Below are 19,664 nucleotides of genomic sequence, written 5' to 3'. Positions count from 1 at the left end.
AAAACTGCAGAAGTGCATTATTACAAGATATTCAGTGAAATTATATCTCATGTATGGGAAGTTATGGCCGTCGACTAGGATCAGTACTTGAAAACAGAACAAACATCTGTTTAAAGTGTCATTATGTTTAAGATCCAAACCCTAAGAAGCATTAGCAATGGCAATAGATCTGGCATTAGTAGTTTTATTCTGCTTACTGTGAAATATTCTCCAACCCTGTGTCTTCCAGTCTGGCCAGTACTGGATCCTTCACTCACTTATGCAGTCCATACATTGAAATGACTATCAAGCATACCCAGACCCATATGGAGACTGAGTACTAGCTGAGGCGGAGCAGAGGTGGCCCAGTCAGAGCTTGTGGGCACTGCCACTAAGAAATTAGCAAAACGAGGTAACAATATATTGGGAAGCATTCAAGACCGCAGCCAGATAATCCAGAAGAGTTTTGATCTGTAGTTTGACCCCGGCCAAGAGATACAGCAGGACTAAGCGGAGCGTCTCTCCATCATCCACAATTCCCAAGCATCGCCCTAAAATCCCAGCAGAGGTGTCCTGGGCACAAGTCCTGGTCTGGTCTCTGTTTGTCTAAAAGCACCCCCACAATTTCAAAATGATTACGGCTTTAAAACCCCTGTTATTCTGGGGAACACTTTCGACAAACCTTAAGGCATTCTCCTATACTGATCTGCTTCAAGATATATTGCAAAAAGAAATGACCATGCTTTACATTAAACATACATGGTATGTGTATAGGTTAGGTCTTCCCAAGGTATAGAGAGTTTCTGGACAGCCAGTTTGTCTAGGGGTATTACTAGCAGTGGATTAATGAATAGCATACCGAGTGAGTTGCAGCCTAACAACTTTAAACTAGAGAAGCATACCTAGTCCTGGTTCTTGATTGACATCTGCCAGAAGCCCCTCCTACGTAAATTGTAGATTTGTGCGCAAAGTTCAGGTCACATCATTCTGTATGTTTAAGAGCGCCTTTGTAAGAACATACAAGAGATAAATATGTTTGGAAACTATGAAGTCCTTCCTTTTTCTTCTCATTTTGATTTAGTTTTTGCCTCGTATTATAGCTCAATATACATATCATCTTCAGCTGTTCTTCAACAATCAAGAGAATAAATCTGTCCGCCTATAATGTCATTTCGAAAGAATGCCAGGGATTTTATTAAACACAGGGTGCACTGTGTCAGTTTGTGCCACAACGCACATTTAAAAGGGTGCGCCTGGCTCAGACTGGGTCAGTGCACCCTATTATCATGAATGCACCACCCCCAGGGGGTGACACATTCTGTGAAAAAGCTGCTGCTTACAAGCTGCTCTGTGTTCCACAGTGCAGGCAGCAGCCACCTGCCCTTTAAAGAGTGGGCAGGGATCCCCATGCAGGCGAGTGCAGTGAGGATGTCTATGGGATCCATGTGATGCCCCCCTTTTCTTCCCTCCAGGAGACTGCCTTCATGGGACAGAATGACAGTGCGCCACCTCTTTTTGGTGGGCGGTTAATGCACCTCCTAAGGCCCTGTTTGCCTCTGTGCCTATGTCCATGATAGGGCATGGGCGCACAGGCGAAGTGATTCTCTCATATGCCTGGAGCCACTCTCCCATGCAAATGAGGGAATGCCCTATTAAGATAGCACTGGCGATATATGTGCACCACCACTATCAGTATTACAGAATGGGTTGCGGAAGCATATGCGGTCCCTTCTCTAATACCATAGTGCCTAGGAGGAGTCCTAAGTGTGTATACATGCCCGGTGCACCCCGAGACGCTATGCATAATACAGCCCCGGCACCCAGGTGATGCAAACAATAGCCATTCCACCTTATACCCAGAGACAGAAGACCCCTTGGTGAAGGAGTACCCTAGGATGTGAAAGTCTACCTACACACAAGGAAGCAAACCAATAAGGAATCGGGATATTGAAACAGCAGTGCTAGAATTATGAAAAGAGCTACCAATAATGTACAAACAATTAAAACAGATTTTTGCAGCTGCAGAACTATGTACTATAGATTCCATCCTTTTGTAAATGTTACAGAAAAGATCACTGTGGTCAGTGGAAAGTGTTCTCTTTTTGCAAGAGAAAGGGACATAGAATGCATCTCTCCATTGGTTGAAAAGAGAGCGCTGATAACAGTTTTTGTTTGGTTCTTTAAGTTTGCTCGAGGAAGGTGGAGCTATACAAGTTGAAACAACTTGTCCAGGTCAAAGCAGCGTGAACAGCACGCGTTGTGCATGTTTAAAGGTTTTCTGTGGTAAGATTCTTGGGCTCCGTTTTGATAGATCCAATTTTCGCAAACCTTTGGAAACCAATACAACTCTTCTGAGGCAGACGCTGCCCGTAACTGGGATCCTCCCGAAGGGAGAAAGGCTAGAAGTTTTGGCGGACCAGTGAGAGAAAGCCAGCTTCACAGAAATCCTTGGACCATCTTGATTTGTAAAAGGGACTGGGTTCCAACCACATGCCAGCCAGGGACAGGAACTGGTTGCACCATAAGAGAGTTTGCCATCTTAATCTACACATGAGGCGGAAAACTTGAGGGACTGGAAATGAAACCGGAAGCCCATGTGTCATTGCATTCCCATTAGTGAAACAAGTTTGTAGAGTTGGTTTTAGGAACCCTCAGCCTCCCTGAAGGACTTGGCAGGAGCACCCATATACCAATGCATTTCACTCTAACATTGCAAATATCTAAACAATGTCTCTTTGCTCATCAGGTTTCATGAGTCTCATCTCCGTGCCTTTGCCCTTTAACTGCCTGCTGATTCACTGCTGCTGTTGAACTAAACTTCAATGAACTCAGATGAATCAATGTAACTGCTGATTCCGTTCCAGGTACAGAGCTGCTGATGGCCCAGGAAGACACCGCTGAGCATGACGTCACACCACCTCTGCCGCCACATCCCACTGAAGACATGCTCGCAGAGCATCCTCCATATAGGTAAGGGCAAGTAAGCGGTTTTGCTTCAGGAAATAAGTGAATCAGGATTGTTGCTACTTGCACGTTAATTAGACTTCGGAAATGGATCTTTTGAATGTGCCTTGTTTGGATTAGAGGCAAAATCATGCTGAGGTCCTTGAAGGAGAAAAATAATGATGCCATTTAAAGTACACAGTGATAATTGGGAGCTCAAGTCCTAAAGTGAGTCAGGAATGTATTAATGGTAGAAGGAACAGCCCCGCGTCCCACATACCAGGAGAATCAGCAGCCGAACTGTACTCTTCAACCGTCAGGCATGAGGAGTAAAAATGGCCAGCGTGAAGAATGCCACACACATTGCTCTACTATTTCCACATTTAAAAAAAATATCTTTGACATCCAATGACTGCAACACAATAAGCAAATTATCCCTATGTGTTTAGTCCCTGTGAACCACTGTAAGGGAGTCGAACTTACAAAGAGATGCTCCCTTGAATGCTGCACAGATGTATGGGCTCCCATTTAGTGCTGCGCCTGTTATGTTAGCGCAACAGGGGAGGACCGCGAGGCATCCAGAGGCGATCTGTCAGTCCTCTACACTGAGACCATCATTCCATCTCATTTTATCCCATTTTTGCAATTTAGTTTTCTAAACCATTAAACCTCCTAAAGACTCTCAAGCTAGAAAAGTGATCTACTGTAATAGCAGCGTCTGGAAATTCTTTGTACACCTTTGCTGGTCATAATGGTGGCCAATTTTATAGGCGGCTGAAATGCATGTAAAAGTACTACTGCACATGGTCCATTTCCCTACTTTTTTTCCTATGTCATTGAAAGTAAATGTTGATGTATATCTCGGAAATTTATATTTGTTAGTCTTTTATGAGTAATTAAGATAAGTTTGTTGTGGTGCTGTAGACAGTGGAAGCATTTACATAGAAATGGTTGATGGTCGTTGTGGCAGTGAAGTATTCAGAAAGAAGCTGGAACTTCCATGTAGATTAAGCAAGTTACTTTATTTAATTTAAGATGTTAAGTTAAGAAGATAAAACGATAACCCCATCAGGAGCAGCTGTCCTGCTACTCAGCCCTCATCCAACTGACATTCACAAACCTCTAGCATTCCATTCATCCAACATTCCACATCATATGCATTCTAGCTGAGCAGCAGGAAAACATAAGATACAACAGGCAGCATAGTGACACATAGTGGAAGTCCAAGCATAAAATGTACTGCTCAGACCCTGGTGCCCACACAATACTGTCGCAGTTTGTAATTGTTATTGTTTTCATATAGCGCTTACCACCCCATATGAGGCTTTGAATCGCTCTCGGCGAGTAGAACGCCACTCCGGAACCCAAAGGATTACTGGTGGATTAGCGTAGGGAAATATAAATTGTTCATTTTAGTGGTAGACATGTGAGTCTGGTAGTTTGATTCAATAGGAGCACGGAGGGACAGAGGAGGGAAGAGTCTAGATTGTGTCAGATGTCCTCTCCTCCACCTGTTCTTGGTGGCATCATACGAGGGGGCACCAGAGCCTGGGAATGCTGTTGTAGAAGCCTTGATGAGAACATGAGCCGATTACAAGACACATCCATACACATACATACATTCGCTCTAATTTTTGCAAATATTGCAGGATGGGTAGCAGGGATGAAGAGGGGATTCATTTATTAGGGTAATCTGATTTTTTTTTTTAAATACATAAGTCTTAATAGATACGTTGGAACCCGATTTGTCAAATAAAATGTATTTCTAGGGAGAGTTTTGCTTCCTTTCCATGCTCCAGTTCATCTGTATTAAAGGTCTTTGTGACGCTGTCAGCTGCACCGTGAGAGGTGGGAGACTGCTTGTAGGTGGGGATGAGGGTGTAGGGGTGACCCTAGCTCTGCTGCTTTTCGTACCGTGAGACTCAGCAGCCCGTGGGAACAAAGCGCATCTGCCTGCTCCCCGATCAAGCCTGCTGCAAGAACTTACTTGGGCCCAAGCAGAGCATGGATGCTTCCCGCAAAACAAGCGACCAGACATGATAGGCGCGTGATTTACTGTAGGGCCAGCGTCCTCGCGCAGCAGGGGAAGAAGGTCTATTCATCCTGTGTACATGTTGTTTGCTTTTGGTTTTGTACTCCTGCCTAAATATTTTGCATGGCTTCTCTCCACAGCCCAGGAGTACATTCTGCTGCATACTTGACAGATCAGCACAAGAGCCCTGGGCCCTCCGCAGCAGCCAGGCAGACGGAATCAATTAGGATGAAAGCTTCCAAGAGCATGGATCTGGGTAAGGAAGAGGGGAGGAGCGAGGGGGGTGGGGGGGCACCAAGGTCACTTTTTCGTCCTGACCACGAACTAAGCATCCCAGGTGTGATATTTTACCCGGCTCACGTTCACTGAATGGCAATTGCAATTTGGGTCTGTAAAAAGAAGAAAGTCAGCAGAAAGGGGTTAAGGTTATAACTTTTTTTATTGGCCTCAGTGTAAACAGTGTGCGGCTGGCTTTGCTGAGTTTGTTTTTAGAAACTCTGCTTGCTTGTTTTCTCAAAGTAGTCCCTGCCACTTGTGTCAGCCCTTGTGCCGCTTCCAAGCTAGGGGGAAATGAAGGAGCTTAACTCGCTGTTTGTGAACATGGGAAGACAGCCACGGTGATGTCTTTTTTTTTTAAATAGCTCCCCTGCAATAAATGACAAAAAGAAATGTGAATAGCTCTTACTCGAGGCCAGGTCATAATGACATGTACTTTCTTAATGACTCTTGCTCGAGTCCATACCGATTGTAAGTGTCGGACTGGGACAGATAATAGGCCCAGGCACCAAAATAAAAGTCGCCTCCATTAGTGAAATAGATGGCTATGAAAGGGGCCCATGTTTGCAAATTGGCGCAGTTTTGAACTAACCCTTTCATCTGTGATTTATAGTGAATATGAACTTGGCTACCCATGAAGGTTATGGTACAGGGTCAATGTTACAAATAGCACAAGTTTGCTTTACATAGGGGGTTGTATGTATTATAGCAGTAAAGATGTTTAATGTTATTCTGAGCTTTTTTTGCATTTACTTTCATGTTGCCAATGGTTTAAAGAGCTATGTGCAAAAAAGAAGCTTGGATGATATCTTCAATGATGTCATTTGAGATGTCATCAGTGATGTCATAAACTGTGTCATAGAACATGTCAAGCGTGATGTAAAATGTGACATATGCACCCCTGCCAAGCAGTGCATGGTGGGGGTGAAAGCTATAGTTAGTTTTGCTAACTATAACTGGTGAAATTCTGTGTTTTTTTTGTAGTTCAGAATGTTAATGTTGTCACCGACAAATTTGCCTATGACATCGCTTTACCCTTTGTTTTTATTGATGATTTTCAAGGGTTTTTTTATTTTGGGGGTGGGGGACCCAGATCTTTTATTGCACCTAAATATACTCTTACGTTAACCTTTTGTTTTTTTCAGTGAATTTCTCAAGTGTTTAAAATGTAAATTAATTTTTAATTGCCATACATAAAAGCAACCTCCTTCCATACACTGCCGCTGCGGCTATCCCCCCCCATGCAGCTTACTCCAAGCTGTGCACGGCTTTTGGCCGTTTGCATTGGGGTTGGCCACACGGCCTGACTTTTGGTTATGCGCCAGAGGCCAACTCCTGTAAAAGTAACCAGTTCTACGCTGTGCAGGGCCTTAGGTTATGCATGCAGCCTGGCCCTGAGGCCAACCTCTCGCATGCACCAACTCCACACTGCACCTAGCTTTTGACCGTGCGCTGCAGGGATTGGTCTTAGGGCCTGGCCCTGAGGACCCTATCACCTATGACCTTTTAATTTCATTAAAGGGGGAAGGGGCTGCACAGCCCCTCACCAAGCCTATTTAGGCCCTGGAGACGGCATTCCCCAGGTCTGTAAACATAATTTCAAATGTTTGGGTCTCTCTCCTCATTTTTTTATAGTCCATTTCCAGACACCAAAATGTGATTTAGGGTCTGAATATTTGAAGGTATATGTTGGGGTTTCTCCTTCTTTTGAAGTGTTCACTTCTCTTTTTCTTCTCTCCCCTTGAAATTATGTCTGTCACAGCAGACATGCCTCCAAAGTTGTCTGACCCAAAGCACAATTCATCGGACTGACTAGAGTTCACACCTGGATGGCAGCCACAGTGAGTGTGCATTAAAAGGGTAACTCCGGCTCCCAGCCCTACTCTTTAGGATTCTGGTATCAGACCCATCTCCTTACCTGAGATGTGTCTAGACCCCTTCTGTGTAATCTATCACTGAGTCTAATAGCAAACGTTTGAAATGTAAAGAGAGAGTCCTCCTCCTTTCCTCTAGTGTGGCCCACCCAGCACACAGAAATACAACAATACACAAATCAGTGTGGGAGGATTCCTCGACTCATCGCGTCTTCATCAGGCAGGCCTCAGGTTCGTCATGTATTCCATGTATCCATGTATTGTGCCAATGCAGGCACACTTACTCAGTGTACATTCACAGTGCACCTACTATCCAGCAATATTACCTCCATGCACTGTATCATGACAAGTATACACAGATTCAGTACACACATTCAGTCTGCACGCACTGTTCAGCACTGGAATGTTTCCAGTTCCTTCTCTTGACAAACTCTTTTAATATCCCAACTTGTGGCACTTAAAACAACTCTTAGTTAAGGCAGTAGCCTTTCACTACTATGAGGGTAGTACTTTGGGCGACCCTCTCGCTCCAACAAGACCACAGTTTGTTAGACTGTTATTCATCATGGCACACGCATGATCTGTGTTCGCCTATGACAAAAGATCAGCATTATTAATCCAGATAGCAGTACAGTTAAGCACTCAGGGCAGGCGTACAGGTCTTTAAGCACACAGAGGACTTTCTGTCCCAACATTGATCTGTCAGCAAAACTAGAGTGAAAGCAGGTTTCTATAGAACACAAGACTAATCCCACCAAAAAAACACTAACCATGTTGGGGAAGTAAGTATTACACAATCCAATTAAAATAGACTATATTACCCACACTAAAAGTAATACCATGACACTCAACAGCCAGATAGTCTATTGTAGATCATGCAAGCTGCTTAAGTGTTCCCTTTTACTGCCTGACACTCCTACACTCACAGAAGACAAAACTGCCTATGGTCATATTCATTACTCAGTAGTAGACCACAGCAATAAACCACCCATAACCAACTGAACAGGCACAGAAAAACTGAAGGGATCTGCCATCTACTGCTGGCCAATGAAGACTAATTTAGTCCAAAACTGCAGGATCTGACTAGCACTATACTACGGCCACTTCTTGACATCTCACTGTGTCAATCTGATTTTGGATGATATTAAGAAAGCCCTTGCCAGCAAATATTCACCACTTCTACTGTTAATCTATGCCTGCTATGGACCATAAACTTTAGAGACAACATGTCTGATTTGACAATCAAGTACAGTAACAAGCTAAGTGGTCTATATACATAGAAAATGAAAAAAAGGGACTTGCGAGCTGTTCACAACTCGCAGGCTACTGAAAACTATAAAATATGCACCAAGCTCTCACGCTTTTTCCATCATGCTGCTAAGACCTGTGTCCTTTAACATATCCACACCTCTGTGGTCATCACGCACAACATGGAAGCACTGCCCACATAGTATCAAAACAAAGACAACACCCTTCCAACCACACACCCTACACAGTGTAGCCATCTGCTCATGTAGACAAACGCTTCAACATTCAACGTTGGGGTAGTAAGCGGTATATAATACAATACAATAGAAGAAAAAGGCCTCCTTGATTATTTTTCTTTTTAGGTCTTGTTTTTGACCGCGCATGCGCTTTCGCTTACGAGGGCTATTGTTTATAATAAAGGGTATAGCTTCCCATTTGTCGGCTTCAATATTACGCTTCTTGGCTGCCTCCCAGTTGGCTAGCACATGCTGAGAATCACTTCCTTTTCTTTCAGTGGAGCATGAAGCAAGCACAGATTGAGTCCGCTTTCTCCATTCATTCTGTGTTCAAATGCATTTTTGGACATTGTTTAGCTACTCCTGCATCTTATGGCTGGCTTGTATTTCACGTGGGTTGGCTTAAGCTGTTTTGATGTATAAATGGCTCACTAATAAAATCTTCATGATGCCTGCTACCCGATGCCTATTTTCGTTGCCTTTCAACCATTCATCCCTTTTATGACTCATATTAAGTTTGGTTCCATGTTTAAATAATTTACACCTACAACTGTATGACTCTGTCTCTCTTCTCTATGCTTGTACACTTTATGCTACTTAACTCTACGCTACTCCAATTTATGCCACTCCATACCACTCTACTCTATGCCACTCTGCTCCACTGTACTCCACTTCATTTTATTGCAGGCCACCCCACTCGACTGTACAGCCTCCTCTGTACTCTATGCCCCTCTACCCTGTGCCACTCCACTCTAGTCTACTCCATTCTGTTGTACGCCACTGAATGCTATGCTACTCCGCTCTACGGCACTCCACTCTTTTTCATCACTCGACTTCATGCCATTTCACTGTATGCCCTCCACCCCATTCCACTCTACGCCACTCCGGTCCACTCTATGCCACTCCATTCCACACTATGCCACTCAATGCCACTCTATTCTACGCTACACTATGCCACTCTGCTACTTTCTAGGCCATTCCACTCTGCATACCACATGGCTAAAAGATATTGGCAACGCCAATCGATATTGCATAGGCATGACCATTTGGTTTTGCCAATGCTTGTTCATACTTATGAGTCCGCATTTTGTTTGTGTCCTGGCTGTGGGTATGCCGAGTTCCACCAGAGATGATGAGCTTCTCTGCAATGTAATTGGGGGTGCTGTTCATGATAGCCTTGTTGATAAAGCAGCTGGGTTTGAAGGTGGTGGTGGCTGGCAAAGGGACCCAATAGATGTCCATTAGTTTGAAGGTGATATGATCATATTTCTTCAGGCCCTGCATCACACGTGCTGTGGCATTTAGTTAGCTGCTAGGGGGCGACATTGGAGACCCCGGGGGGCAGGAGTAGGGTGTTATCACTAGATACAGAGTATGATGACTTAAACACCAGTGCTGAAGTCACTTTCTGGATGAAATGGGTTGACTTTCTTTAGGAGAGATAGTTGTTCCCAGGCGGTCTTTATTATTTCGGTGATGTGTTTCTTGAGGGTGAGGCTGTTGCTCAGGGTGAATCCAATTAACATGGCATTTGGTAACGGCTGGGGTTTGAAATTGTCAAGGCAAATATCATTGAGCCAGGTTTGTACTCTATCTTGTTTATTGTTCTTGGCAAATAACAGGAATTCTGTCTTGGTTAGCTTGAGCTTCAGGTAGGTGCGGGACATCTAGGTCAAGCAGTGTTGGAGTCGTTGGATATCTGAGGCAGAGGAGACTTTCAAGTACAGTTGTGTGTCATCAGCCATTTGGTGAATCTTGCTGCTAGTATCTGTGAGTCGAGCACCAAGTACATCCATGTAAACGTTAAATATGACAAGAGATAATACGGAGGTGTGGGAGACACCACATGTGATGGGATCTTTTGTGATCTGCAGGTGCTCATGTGAAGAAACTGGTGTCACTTGGAAAGGTAGAAGGAAAACCAGTGAAGGACATTGCCGTTTAGTCCATTTCTAGACTCCAAGGTTCGAATGAGGGTGGGATGGCCAACTTTATTGAAGGCAGCTGAGAGGTCCATCAATATCAGGATGCAGGGATCATCTCATCTATCGTCAAAAGGCCATCTTTTATGATGTGTAAGGTTGCGGTCTTAGTGCTGCACCATGATCTGAAGCTAGTCTTAGTTGTGCAGGAGATGGTTAGCATTGATGTAATTTTGGAGTTGAACGTAGATTGCTTCCTCATTGTTCTTGCAGATGAGTGGTAGGTGAGTGGTGAGCCACTAGTTGGCGAGATCATTAGATTCTAGCCTTCGTGTTATTAGGAGTAGAAATATCTCCTCATCTAGAGAGTTTCTAGTAAGATACCTTAAGTTGAGGTAGGCTTCAACAATAGTAGGTGGGGGCAAGGGAGCACCTCAGAGAGAGATTTGATGAAAAACAATGGTAAGACTTGGCCTAAGAAGTGGCTTTGAGTGGAGTATGTGAGATCTGGAGCTTTGTAGGATGATTTCATATAGGATTCTGTGAGTGTAAGAATTGAAGCAGGCTTGGTGTCATCCATGTGATGTAGGGTCTTCTGTATTTTTCTCTGAAGAAGAGGTTGATGACATTGCATCTTACAGTGGAGTGAGGAATTGGTGGGTCAATTAAGGGGTTGGTGCAGCTCTTTATTGTCTTTAATAGCATTCTGCCTCTGTTGGTGGTTACACTGATTGTATTGCACTTTGCTTTGTCTGATATGATGAGCTGTCTGCATGTTAAATGAAGAGACTTCAGTATTAAGAAGTCCTCAGAAGTTCGGTTTTTCTTCTAGTTTCTTGCCTGTCTCCAGATGGATCATTTATAGTTGCAAATTTGTATCCAGTTGCTAAAGCCTTTGACTTGTCTTCGTATGTAGTAAATGGGACGTGAATGTTCACACAGCTTTCCAAGACACTGTTGAAGATGTTCAGAAAGTATTTATGTTAGACGTGGAGTTGATAGGCTGGAACATGATTTTGATCAGGTTGTCTATGGAGAACACTTTGAAGAATCAGAAGGTTTGGTCTCTTGTGTGTTGAACTTGGGTTGTTGGTCGTGCACTGAGCAGAGAAATTTGAATGGCAAAGCGGTCAGGCCAGTCTAGGGATATGGATGGCTTGTATCGGATTGCTGGTGATGTTGAGAAGATCAGGTTGAGGATGTTGCCTTCGAAGGGTGTAGGTTGTGTGGCGTACGGTTATCATGTTGAGTGTATCAGTGAGGTTGAAGAAGGTTTCTCTTATTTTTTGTGTGCTTTTTTGCCAGGGAGGTTGAAGTCCCCTCAAGAGGGGGGCGTAGGAATGGCAGATAGATGAGGTGGTTAGAAGATTTGAGAATTCATCAATGAAATCCATAGTCTACCCAGCTGGCCTGTAGAGGATATAGAAAGTGGTGGTCTGAGTTTCAGACAGTGGGAACTGGCATGTCAGGATCTCCCTGGAGTTAAGTGTTACTTGATTTTCTATCGTGCAGAACCCAAAGGACTTGCTGGGACAGTGAGGCACTCTCGATTTTGTGCTTGGTGACTCAATCGATGCTATAGCTTGTGGAAAGGAGGACTTTTAGGATGTGTGCAGATGGAGGCATGAACCTTGTTTCTGTGATGAAGAAGGTTCATGCTTGTGATAGTTAATAAAGTCTGCAATTTTTGGTTGGCAGAATACTTCAGAGATCGCATTGGTGAGTATGAGTTGGAATATGTGTTCTGAGGTTGAGGATTATTGGTAGTCAGTGGCATGTGTAAGAGGTTTAGTCTGTGTTGTGCACTTGCTGTGCAGGTATCTGGGTCATGTATGTGTGGGATTGTAGGGATTTGCACTATGGGGTGCTTGGTTATGCTCGTGATTTTATCTTACCTTATAAGTTTCACTTCAACTGGGCTTCTGGCCCTAATAGGTCCAAACAGGCAATGCCCGTATGTGTGTCTGCCCTGTGCTGGTGAGGCCCAGGTGATGGAGCACCCTGAAGAGTTAACTGAAGTAGTCTGAATGCAAGAAGTGATGTCACGTCCTGTGCAGATGGATGATGGGGAATCCAGTGATGTCAAATTCCTGTGCAGATGGATGATATGAATTGCAATGGTGTTTTCAAGGACAAAGGAACCCAAAGGTATGCAAGGGACCAAGGGTGATGATTGTTTTTCGAGGAACAGGCCATCCCTTGGTGTAGAGATACAACAAACAATGAATATAGAAATTGAATATGTTCTATGCCATAAGCTTTGACATAAGTCATGTTCTATATTTATATTTATTCAATCACATAACAAAAGGAACTAAATGGAAGTAGGAAACATGAGACAACGGGCAAAAGAAAATGACACGGGGAAAACTATGCAACTCAGACAATTAAAATGTAGTGACATATGCAATAGTCATGATACTGTGTGTCGACAATGTTTCGATCCTGTTTAATGATATAGAGATAATCATCAGGACTTAAATTATGCCTGAGATTTAACAATTGTCTGTAAAAAAGAAGGGGGAAAGAATCATTAGGGAAGGTTTCATTAATGATAAAGATCCAAGACACATACAAAAGAGGACACACTTGCAAACCCTGCACATACATGAGTAAGTGTTGTATATCCCAATACATACAAGCAGGTGTCAGAATTCATGCTGCTTTTAAAAGTGCACAACTTGCGGAAGTGATATGGTCTGGTGGGAATGTTGTCTGGACATGGAAAACTGACCAAATAAAATTACCCGCTATGATGATGACTGTGGGCTAATCAAGGCAACTAGCATCAACCCAGGTAGGAAGATGGCTCTACATGGAAGAGCTTCAAAACCAGTGGTTGCGCGCTGTGGAAAAAAGGAAATAACGGTGTCAACGCATGGAAAGGCGGGCGGAATAGAATGGATTGTGGAGATACAACACAAACCTGATAATGCCGTGAAGTGTGTACTCTGTATTCGTAGGGAAGCAATTGGCCGTGAAAATATTTGTGAGAATCAGTAAGGATCCAATAAGGGGTGCCGGGTCCAATTATGCAGCTAGGGCATTGAATACCTTACGAAATAGGTGACAATCAGAACCTTGCCCCATACTAAGAATCATGAAATTGAAAAAAAGGAAATTGACTAAAAATTAGAAAGCTGCATGGAGGGAAGTGAATTACAAGGAAATGACTCTGGGTGAGTAACAGACTTACCGCAAAGTTCTACAGACTCCCACACAGGACCGCGTCTAACTACCGGATTCATGATATCACGGATAGGAAAGGTGCACAGGCTGTGCGTGATGATTTGAGGAACGGATGTAGTGGAGCAGTGGTGATTCATATGTGCTGGCAATATAAGTGGAAGATGCGCGTGATATCCAAACTAGACAATGCAAGTGACAGGGGAAATGGAACTACGCGGCGGCCATCTTAGAAATGAAAGGCGTTGGTGGTTTTCAGTACAATAGAAGTGAAGTATAGAGACAACTGAAGGGAAGTATATAGACAGCTTATTCAATTGGGGAGGGAACCTGCCAAACGAAAGGATTAGTGTCAAAATCATCAATTTATAAAATACAGAACAATTGCGCTATGTACTATTTTCTAAAAATGAAATTATAGTACTGGTAAGCCTTATCATCCACTGAGAAGCCAGTGGGTGCAATTACGTTTTTTGTTGCAGAGAACGAAAGCAGTCAACAAGGTTTAATGATAACATTACAGACAAGGAGTACAGTATTAGCAAATAAATATTAGATAATTACACCTAGTGCAATTGTCCAACATAAATGGGTGATAGCTATTATAGCAAGCACTTGAAGGTTGACATACGAATAATATATACTAAGGTGGGCCTTCCGTGATATACTTCTATTGTAGAAAGTGCATCATAGTTGGGTGGCATTCTCGAATTGTGAAGCGCCTAGCATTTGAGACCTGTAATGAGGTGGCGTGTGTCGCGTCTGTGCAGGTGGATAATAGAAAAGTGATTCTCTCTCACCTCGTGCTAATGGCTCCTCTGGAGTGCCTGTATTGTAATGCATGAGAGACTTCATTTAAATCTCAAAAGTATTCTGAATCATTCATTGCACATTACATTCTTTTTCTCATAGACACATTGTATACTTAAAGCACTAGTTATAGGTTTTTTTCACTTGGGAGGCTTTTTTTAAAAATGTTTTAGGGCGTACGTAGAAGGCAGGTTAGACCTCTTGGCTTTGTGAATGCTTGTCTGTGATGGATCTACAGAGTGCACTTAAATTGTCATCTGATATCTCTTCCTGTTTTGGGGTTAAAGGCAGCTGACAAACCAGAAGTTACCTTATGTAAGGTGAACGCTTCCAAATTAACATACTGTATCTGGAGAGAGCTCTCAATTGGATAATTTTGCAGAAATTGAACCGTTCAGATAAAGGCATAAACTGACAACCTTATGAAATAAATATGTCTCCTTAAATCTACAAAATAAGCCGTGGATGGTTCTTGCAGATGAACAGACCGAGTTGATTAAAAATGAAGTGGATATTTGGGACTTAAAAAGACACAGAGCACGGACTCATACTGCCAAAATCCTCCGGTTGTGCAACCTGGAATTCTCCTATAATCAAGTTCCAAAGATAGAAAGATATTCTCTTATGGTAATAAAAGCTACCCAGCTTTGCATCTCGAGGGAACATCAGTTGGTCTGAAGTTAATTTATGGCAACGTTCTGGAAAACATTATAGAGAAATGGAAAAATAGATTCCTTTGTTAGTCAAGTTCAGGTCAGTCAGTGCCCTCAAACAGTTAGTGCTCACTGCTGATATTTGGTGTGGCCTACAGGTGAGGGATTTGAATCCAGACTTGGTCAACTCAAACTTTCATCCTTCCAAGGTTGATAACTTTAGTACTATTATTATTAGATAGTAGGTATAGTATCTGTTTCAAGTAAACGAGTCTTAGACACTAAATCCCACAGTACAGACGAGTAGTAAACATTCCTTCTCCGGCTTCTTCCTTCCCATACAGACATGCAAGGTTGGTTATCACTTATACAATATATCCTATTCGGTTATCCTTGGAGAAAATCATTGCACTCACTGGGATCAAGCCGTAATCTATCCTTCCTGCTCTCTCTTTTCCGTCTGTCCTGTTCTCCCTCTGGACTTTGTGAAAGCCTAATGATAGCATGAACCTTTATGCAAAAGTCTAGTAGTGACTAGTGAAAAGAGATTCAGTACAGGTTCTGCAGGGTGTCATACAGTGAATGACAAAGAATATTGAAAGTGCGTCATACTCGATCTTGTCTTTGCAGTGGGTGACTAAAATATCACGTGACATCTTTCTGTTGATTTGGAGAAGCGGGAGACTTAGTAAAAAAGTAGGGGAAAAATAGAAAAAAAATATTTAAATACAAATATTTTAAAAACATTTGTAAGTTAGCAGATTTTGTCGTGCTTTTGAAAAGAAAAGTCCCCAGTATGACATCTACCTCCCTCTGATATCACCAAAAACAAACAGGAGTAAGGCGTGCAAGTGTTTCTTCGACAACACAACTAAATTCACTGATATCAGCCCAGAAAACACCAGTAGCCCTAGACTTTATGACCGGTCGGCTACTCCGATTTGGATTGCTGCAGTTGTGCAGCATTGGCAAATAGCATTTTTTTCCTGATGCTGTACATCATCAGCCAAAGTAAAAGAAAAGGACAAAGGGGTGCAATGACCTAGTTGCTTCATTCTACCTGCTTGTGCATATGTCACACTGTAAGGGCTTGCCTAAGTAATGTCACAGGCACCCTTTTATTCCAAAACCACTCTAAATCTCTGCACCCCCTGTCCTGCAATCTACACCACTGCATGGTGAGTGGTATGTGAGTGCAGTGGGAGACTGCAGGGAAAGCAGTGAGTGAGTACAGGGTGAATGGTAGGTGAGAGTACAGGATGATTTATGTCTAATGGCAAGGTAAGCGATATGTGAGTGATATTTGAGTGCAGAGTGAGTGGTGTGTGTGTGCAGCCTGAGAGGTCAACATGAGTGGTGCCTTAGAGAGTGCATGCAGGGTGAGAGGAATGTGAGGACTATGAGTGCAGGGTCAGAGGTGTATGCACAGATTCCTGAGTGCAGCTTGGGCAGTGTCTTGAATGCAGGGTGTGTGGTGACTGTGCCAGGTGAACGGTGCATGAGTGCTGTGTGAGCCCTGTGAGTTTATCGAGTGAGCAATCGTGAGTGGTATGCGAGTCAGGGTGAGCAGTTTGTGTGAGTGGTGTGTGACCAGATGGGTGAGCATTGTGTGAGTAGAGGGTATGATGCGGTGTGTGAGTGCAAGGTGAGAGATTTGGGAGGAATGTGAGAGCAGTCACACAGGTCCATCTCCACTGATATATGAAGCTGGGAGATGGACCTGTGTGAATGCAGAAGTGAGCCGCATGGTTTTGTGATTGCAGGATTTAGCGCATTGAAGCCAAACCTATTGCCATTGCCCATGCTCGTTTTACTGGTTATCCTTTACTAGGTAGGGAGAGAAAAAGGCCAGTGTTGTCAGAAGAGAACAACTGCAAGCACAGAATAATTTTGTGGGCAAGCAAAATACTGTTATCGTGTTAATGCGTTTTGAGACAACTTTTCACAGAAATAAGCCCACACTCACTAACCCACAATTAAGCCCTCTTAATAATGCTCATTTTCTTTAAGATCTTCTATAAAGGCTCCATCGGAGCCTACGGGGCTAGTCACTATGTCTATGTCTAAGCAGCACACATGCCCTGTCTGCCGCCTGCTCCTTGTAGGTGACTGAAGAGTACATGAATAGCTCGGGTTCAGGCCATTCAGTGATGTATTTTTCATGCACTGCGTGTCTATGCCTGCCAGCTTGAGTTAGCGGCAGCATGCTTGATGTAGCACGCTTAGTGCTGTCATGCCTCACGCAGCTGGCTATGCTTTGTCATTTTTTTCAGTGTTTGCAAACGGATACCATTTATTAGGATTCAGTGTCATTTTTTTACTATTCTTTAGCTTGGCGTTATAAGGGCTTCCACGTACTCAGGAATGGGAAGATCATAGGAAGGCAAATTTTTACTTGGCATATTCTACCAGATCTCCCCAACTGAGAATGTTGGAGACATCAATAATAAATGTAGGACTTGGTTCCCGTCAGGGCTTCTTTCTAAGAGCGCCGCGCCGCAGAAGGAGAAGGCGCAGAAACAGTGGCTTGCTCTTTTTGTGATGTGGTTTGTGCCCGTCCTATACACGGAGATGAATGTCAAGTCTGACATGTGAATGCTGAAACAGCTACCCTTAGCAGAGCTCCAGCAGAGGACCCAACCAGTGCTTAATTTGTGCCAGTGCTGGGCACTGGCACTTATTGCTAACCACCAATAGTTATGACAATCCTCCACATGGTGGCACTTGCTGTCTATTATTAAGCACGGGTCATGAACAAAGCATTCAATATGCGTACCTAAAAAATTGTACTGCATCCTTACATGTTGAGGAGACCCTAGCATAGCTCAAACTCTCACACTTGTGTGATGGTTAGTATTTGGTATTGCCAAGCACATTGGCCTCCTGAGACCAACCTTGGGCCCTGGCACCTATAGTTATACAAATTAAGCGCTGGACCCAACAAGCGCTCTGACCAAGCTAAAGGTTTTTGGTCCTCTCCCATGATGTCAGTGAGGCCAAATGGAAGCCCTTCAAACATCTGCCCCCACTGTAAGCATAAAGCTCCCAACCACTGGCAACGGTATCTAACCTCGTACTTACTCACCTACTCCTGAAAAGAGCCACAGAGCAACGCACCCCTGTGGTATGGTAGATCTTGCATCATAGTCTTGCTTCAGAGGTAAGAACATCTCTGTGTTGCGTGTTCTACTTCGGAGAACTAGGTTTGTGGATCCAAACTGAAGCACCACTTTTGTCTAGTTATCATTTGTTTTTAGTGTTCGTACATGGTGGGATGGGAAGTGAGGGCATTTGTACACAGCAGTGGATGTGCTAGTCCTTCCCAACGCCTAATGCCCATTGGGTAGGATTCACTGAAACATTGCTTCATGTACACCAGTGCTATCCTGTGGAATGTCTGCAAATTCATGGCTGGAGGCTTTCGATGAACAGCGGACCTCTATACACAGCAGTCACATTTGTAAAATACCATGAACACAGCGTCTGCTCCCAAATTCACTGGAGCTGCCATCAAAGTAAAACAAGGGGACTCCCTGCTGAGCACACAACACCGTGCCCAAGATATGGATATTATGACATGTCGAATTCATTCACAGTCTTGACTCATCAGATAAGCCAAAGGGATGCGAATGGCACTGAACACATCAATGCCGAGTGTTACAACCTGCAGCCAGGCTTCCTTTTGTAACAGACCTCTCTGTGCTTTCCCGATTCAGGACGACCTGTTGGTTCCAAGTTTGTGTTCCCACAGCACAGCGCAGAATGATGGAGTATAAAGGCCACCTTTTAAAAGACATAAAGGACACAACCACTCAAGGACACCTTTCCACTTCAGGACTTTGAACAAAAGGTGCCCTCTGCTCTTGGAGAGGAGGGGGTTCTCGTCACACCACCTGTCAAGATGTACATCTGAAAGCTTCTTTGCCATTGGTCACTTGGGTATGACATACCAGAGTTTTGAATAAACATTACTGAAAACGCTAAGCTGCCTTTACCCACAATGCAGCGGTCACGCATATTTGCTGCTATTGAATTCAGAGCTCAAGAGCGATGTGGGTCATACCACCTCCCACCACTGGGCTTTCTGCCACTGCTGGGTAGTTGGATTCAGGATCCAGCCCTGAATACCAGGCGCTGGGCCTGTGGTGCTGTGTGACGAGTGGCTCAGCCGCTAAGCATTGCTCACAGACTATGGCCCAGCCTAGGAAGGAAAGGTAAGGTTCATAGATGGTTGGTTTAAGGGTAACTGCTAGTCTCCTTTTATATACAACTGCGGAGGGCACTTGCAGTGTACGGGCACTTGCAGCTCAGCAGTATCCCAACCCACACACGCACACCTTCCCTTTCTTTTTTATTCCTCAGTCTCTATCTTTTCATTCTCTTGCTTTGTTTATCGCTCCCTTTCTCTCTCACTCTGTCACTCACTACTACTCAACACAGAAACCTTCAAGCTCAGCTAACTCTTATCTTACAATTTGTCAAAATTCAGAGTAGCTTTTGTGCTT

At 43.7% G+C, this 19,664-nt stretch overlaps 1 protein-coding gene across 1 annotated transcript in view; it reads left to right on the top strand.

Moving 5' to 3' along the window:
• PARD3B (par-3 family cell polarity regulator beta) overlaps positions 1–19,664 on the top strand; it is a 1,965,377-nt gene that overhangs the window by 979,382 nt on the left and 966,331 nt on the right. Inside the window, exons 14-15 of the mRNA XM_086954074.1 lie at positions 2,844–2,949; positions 5,095–5,210. Of these exons, the coding sequence (XP_086810200.1) occupies positions 2,844–2,949; positions 5,095–5,210 (222 nt within the window). The remainder of the gene's footprint in view (positions 1–2,843; positions 2,950–5,094; positions 5,211–19,664) is intronic.

Source organism: Lissotriton vulgaris, chromosome 2_1 (genome assembly GCF_964263255.1).
Source record: "Lissotriton vulgaris chromosome 2_1, aLisVul1.2, whole genome shotgun sequence".
In the NCBI taxonomy this organism is placed as follows: domain Eukaryota; kingdom Metazoa; phylum Chordata; class Amphibia; order Caudata; family Salamandridae; genus Lissotriton; species Lissotriton vulgaris.
The sequence above is the reverse complement of the archived record's forward strand: the minus strand, read 5'-3'. Positions and strand labels throughout refer to the sequence as shown.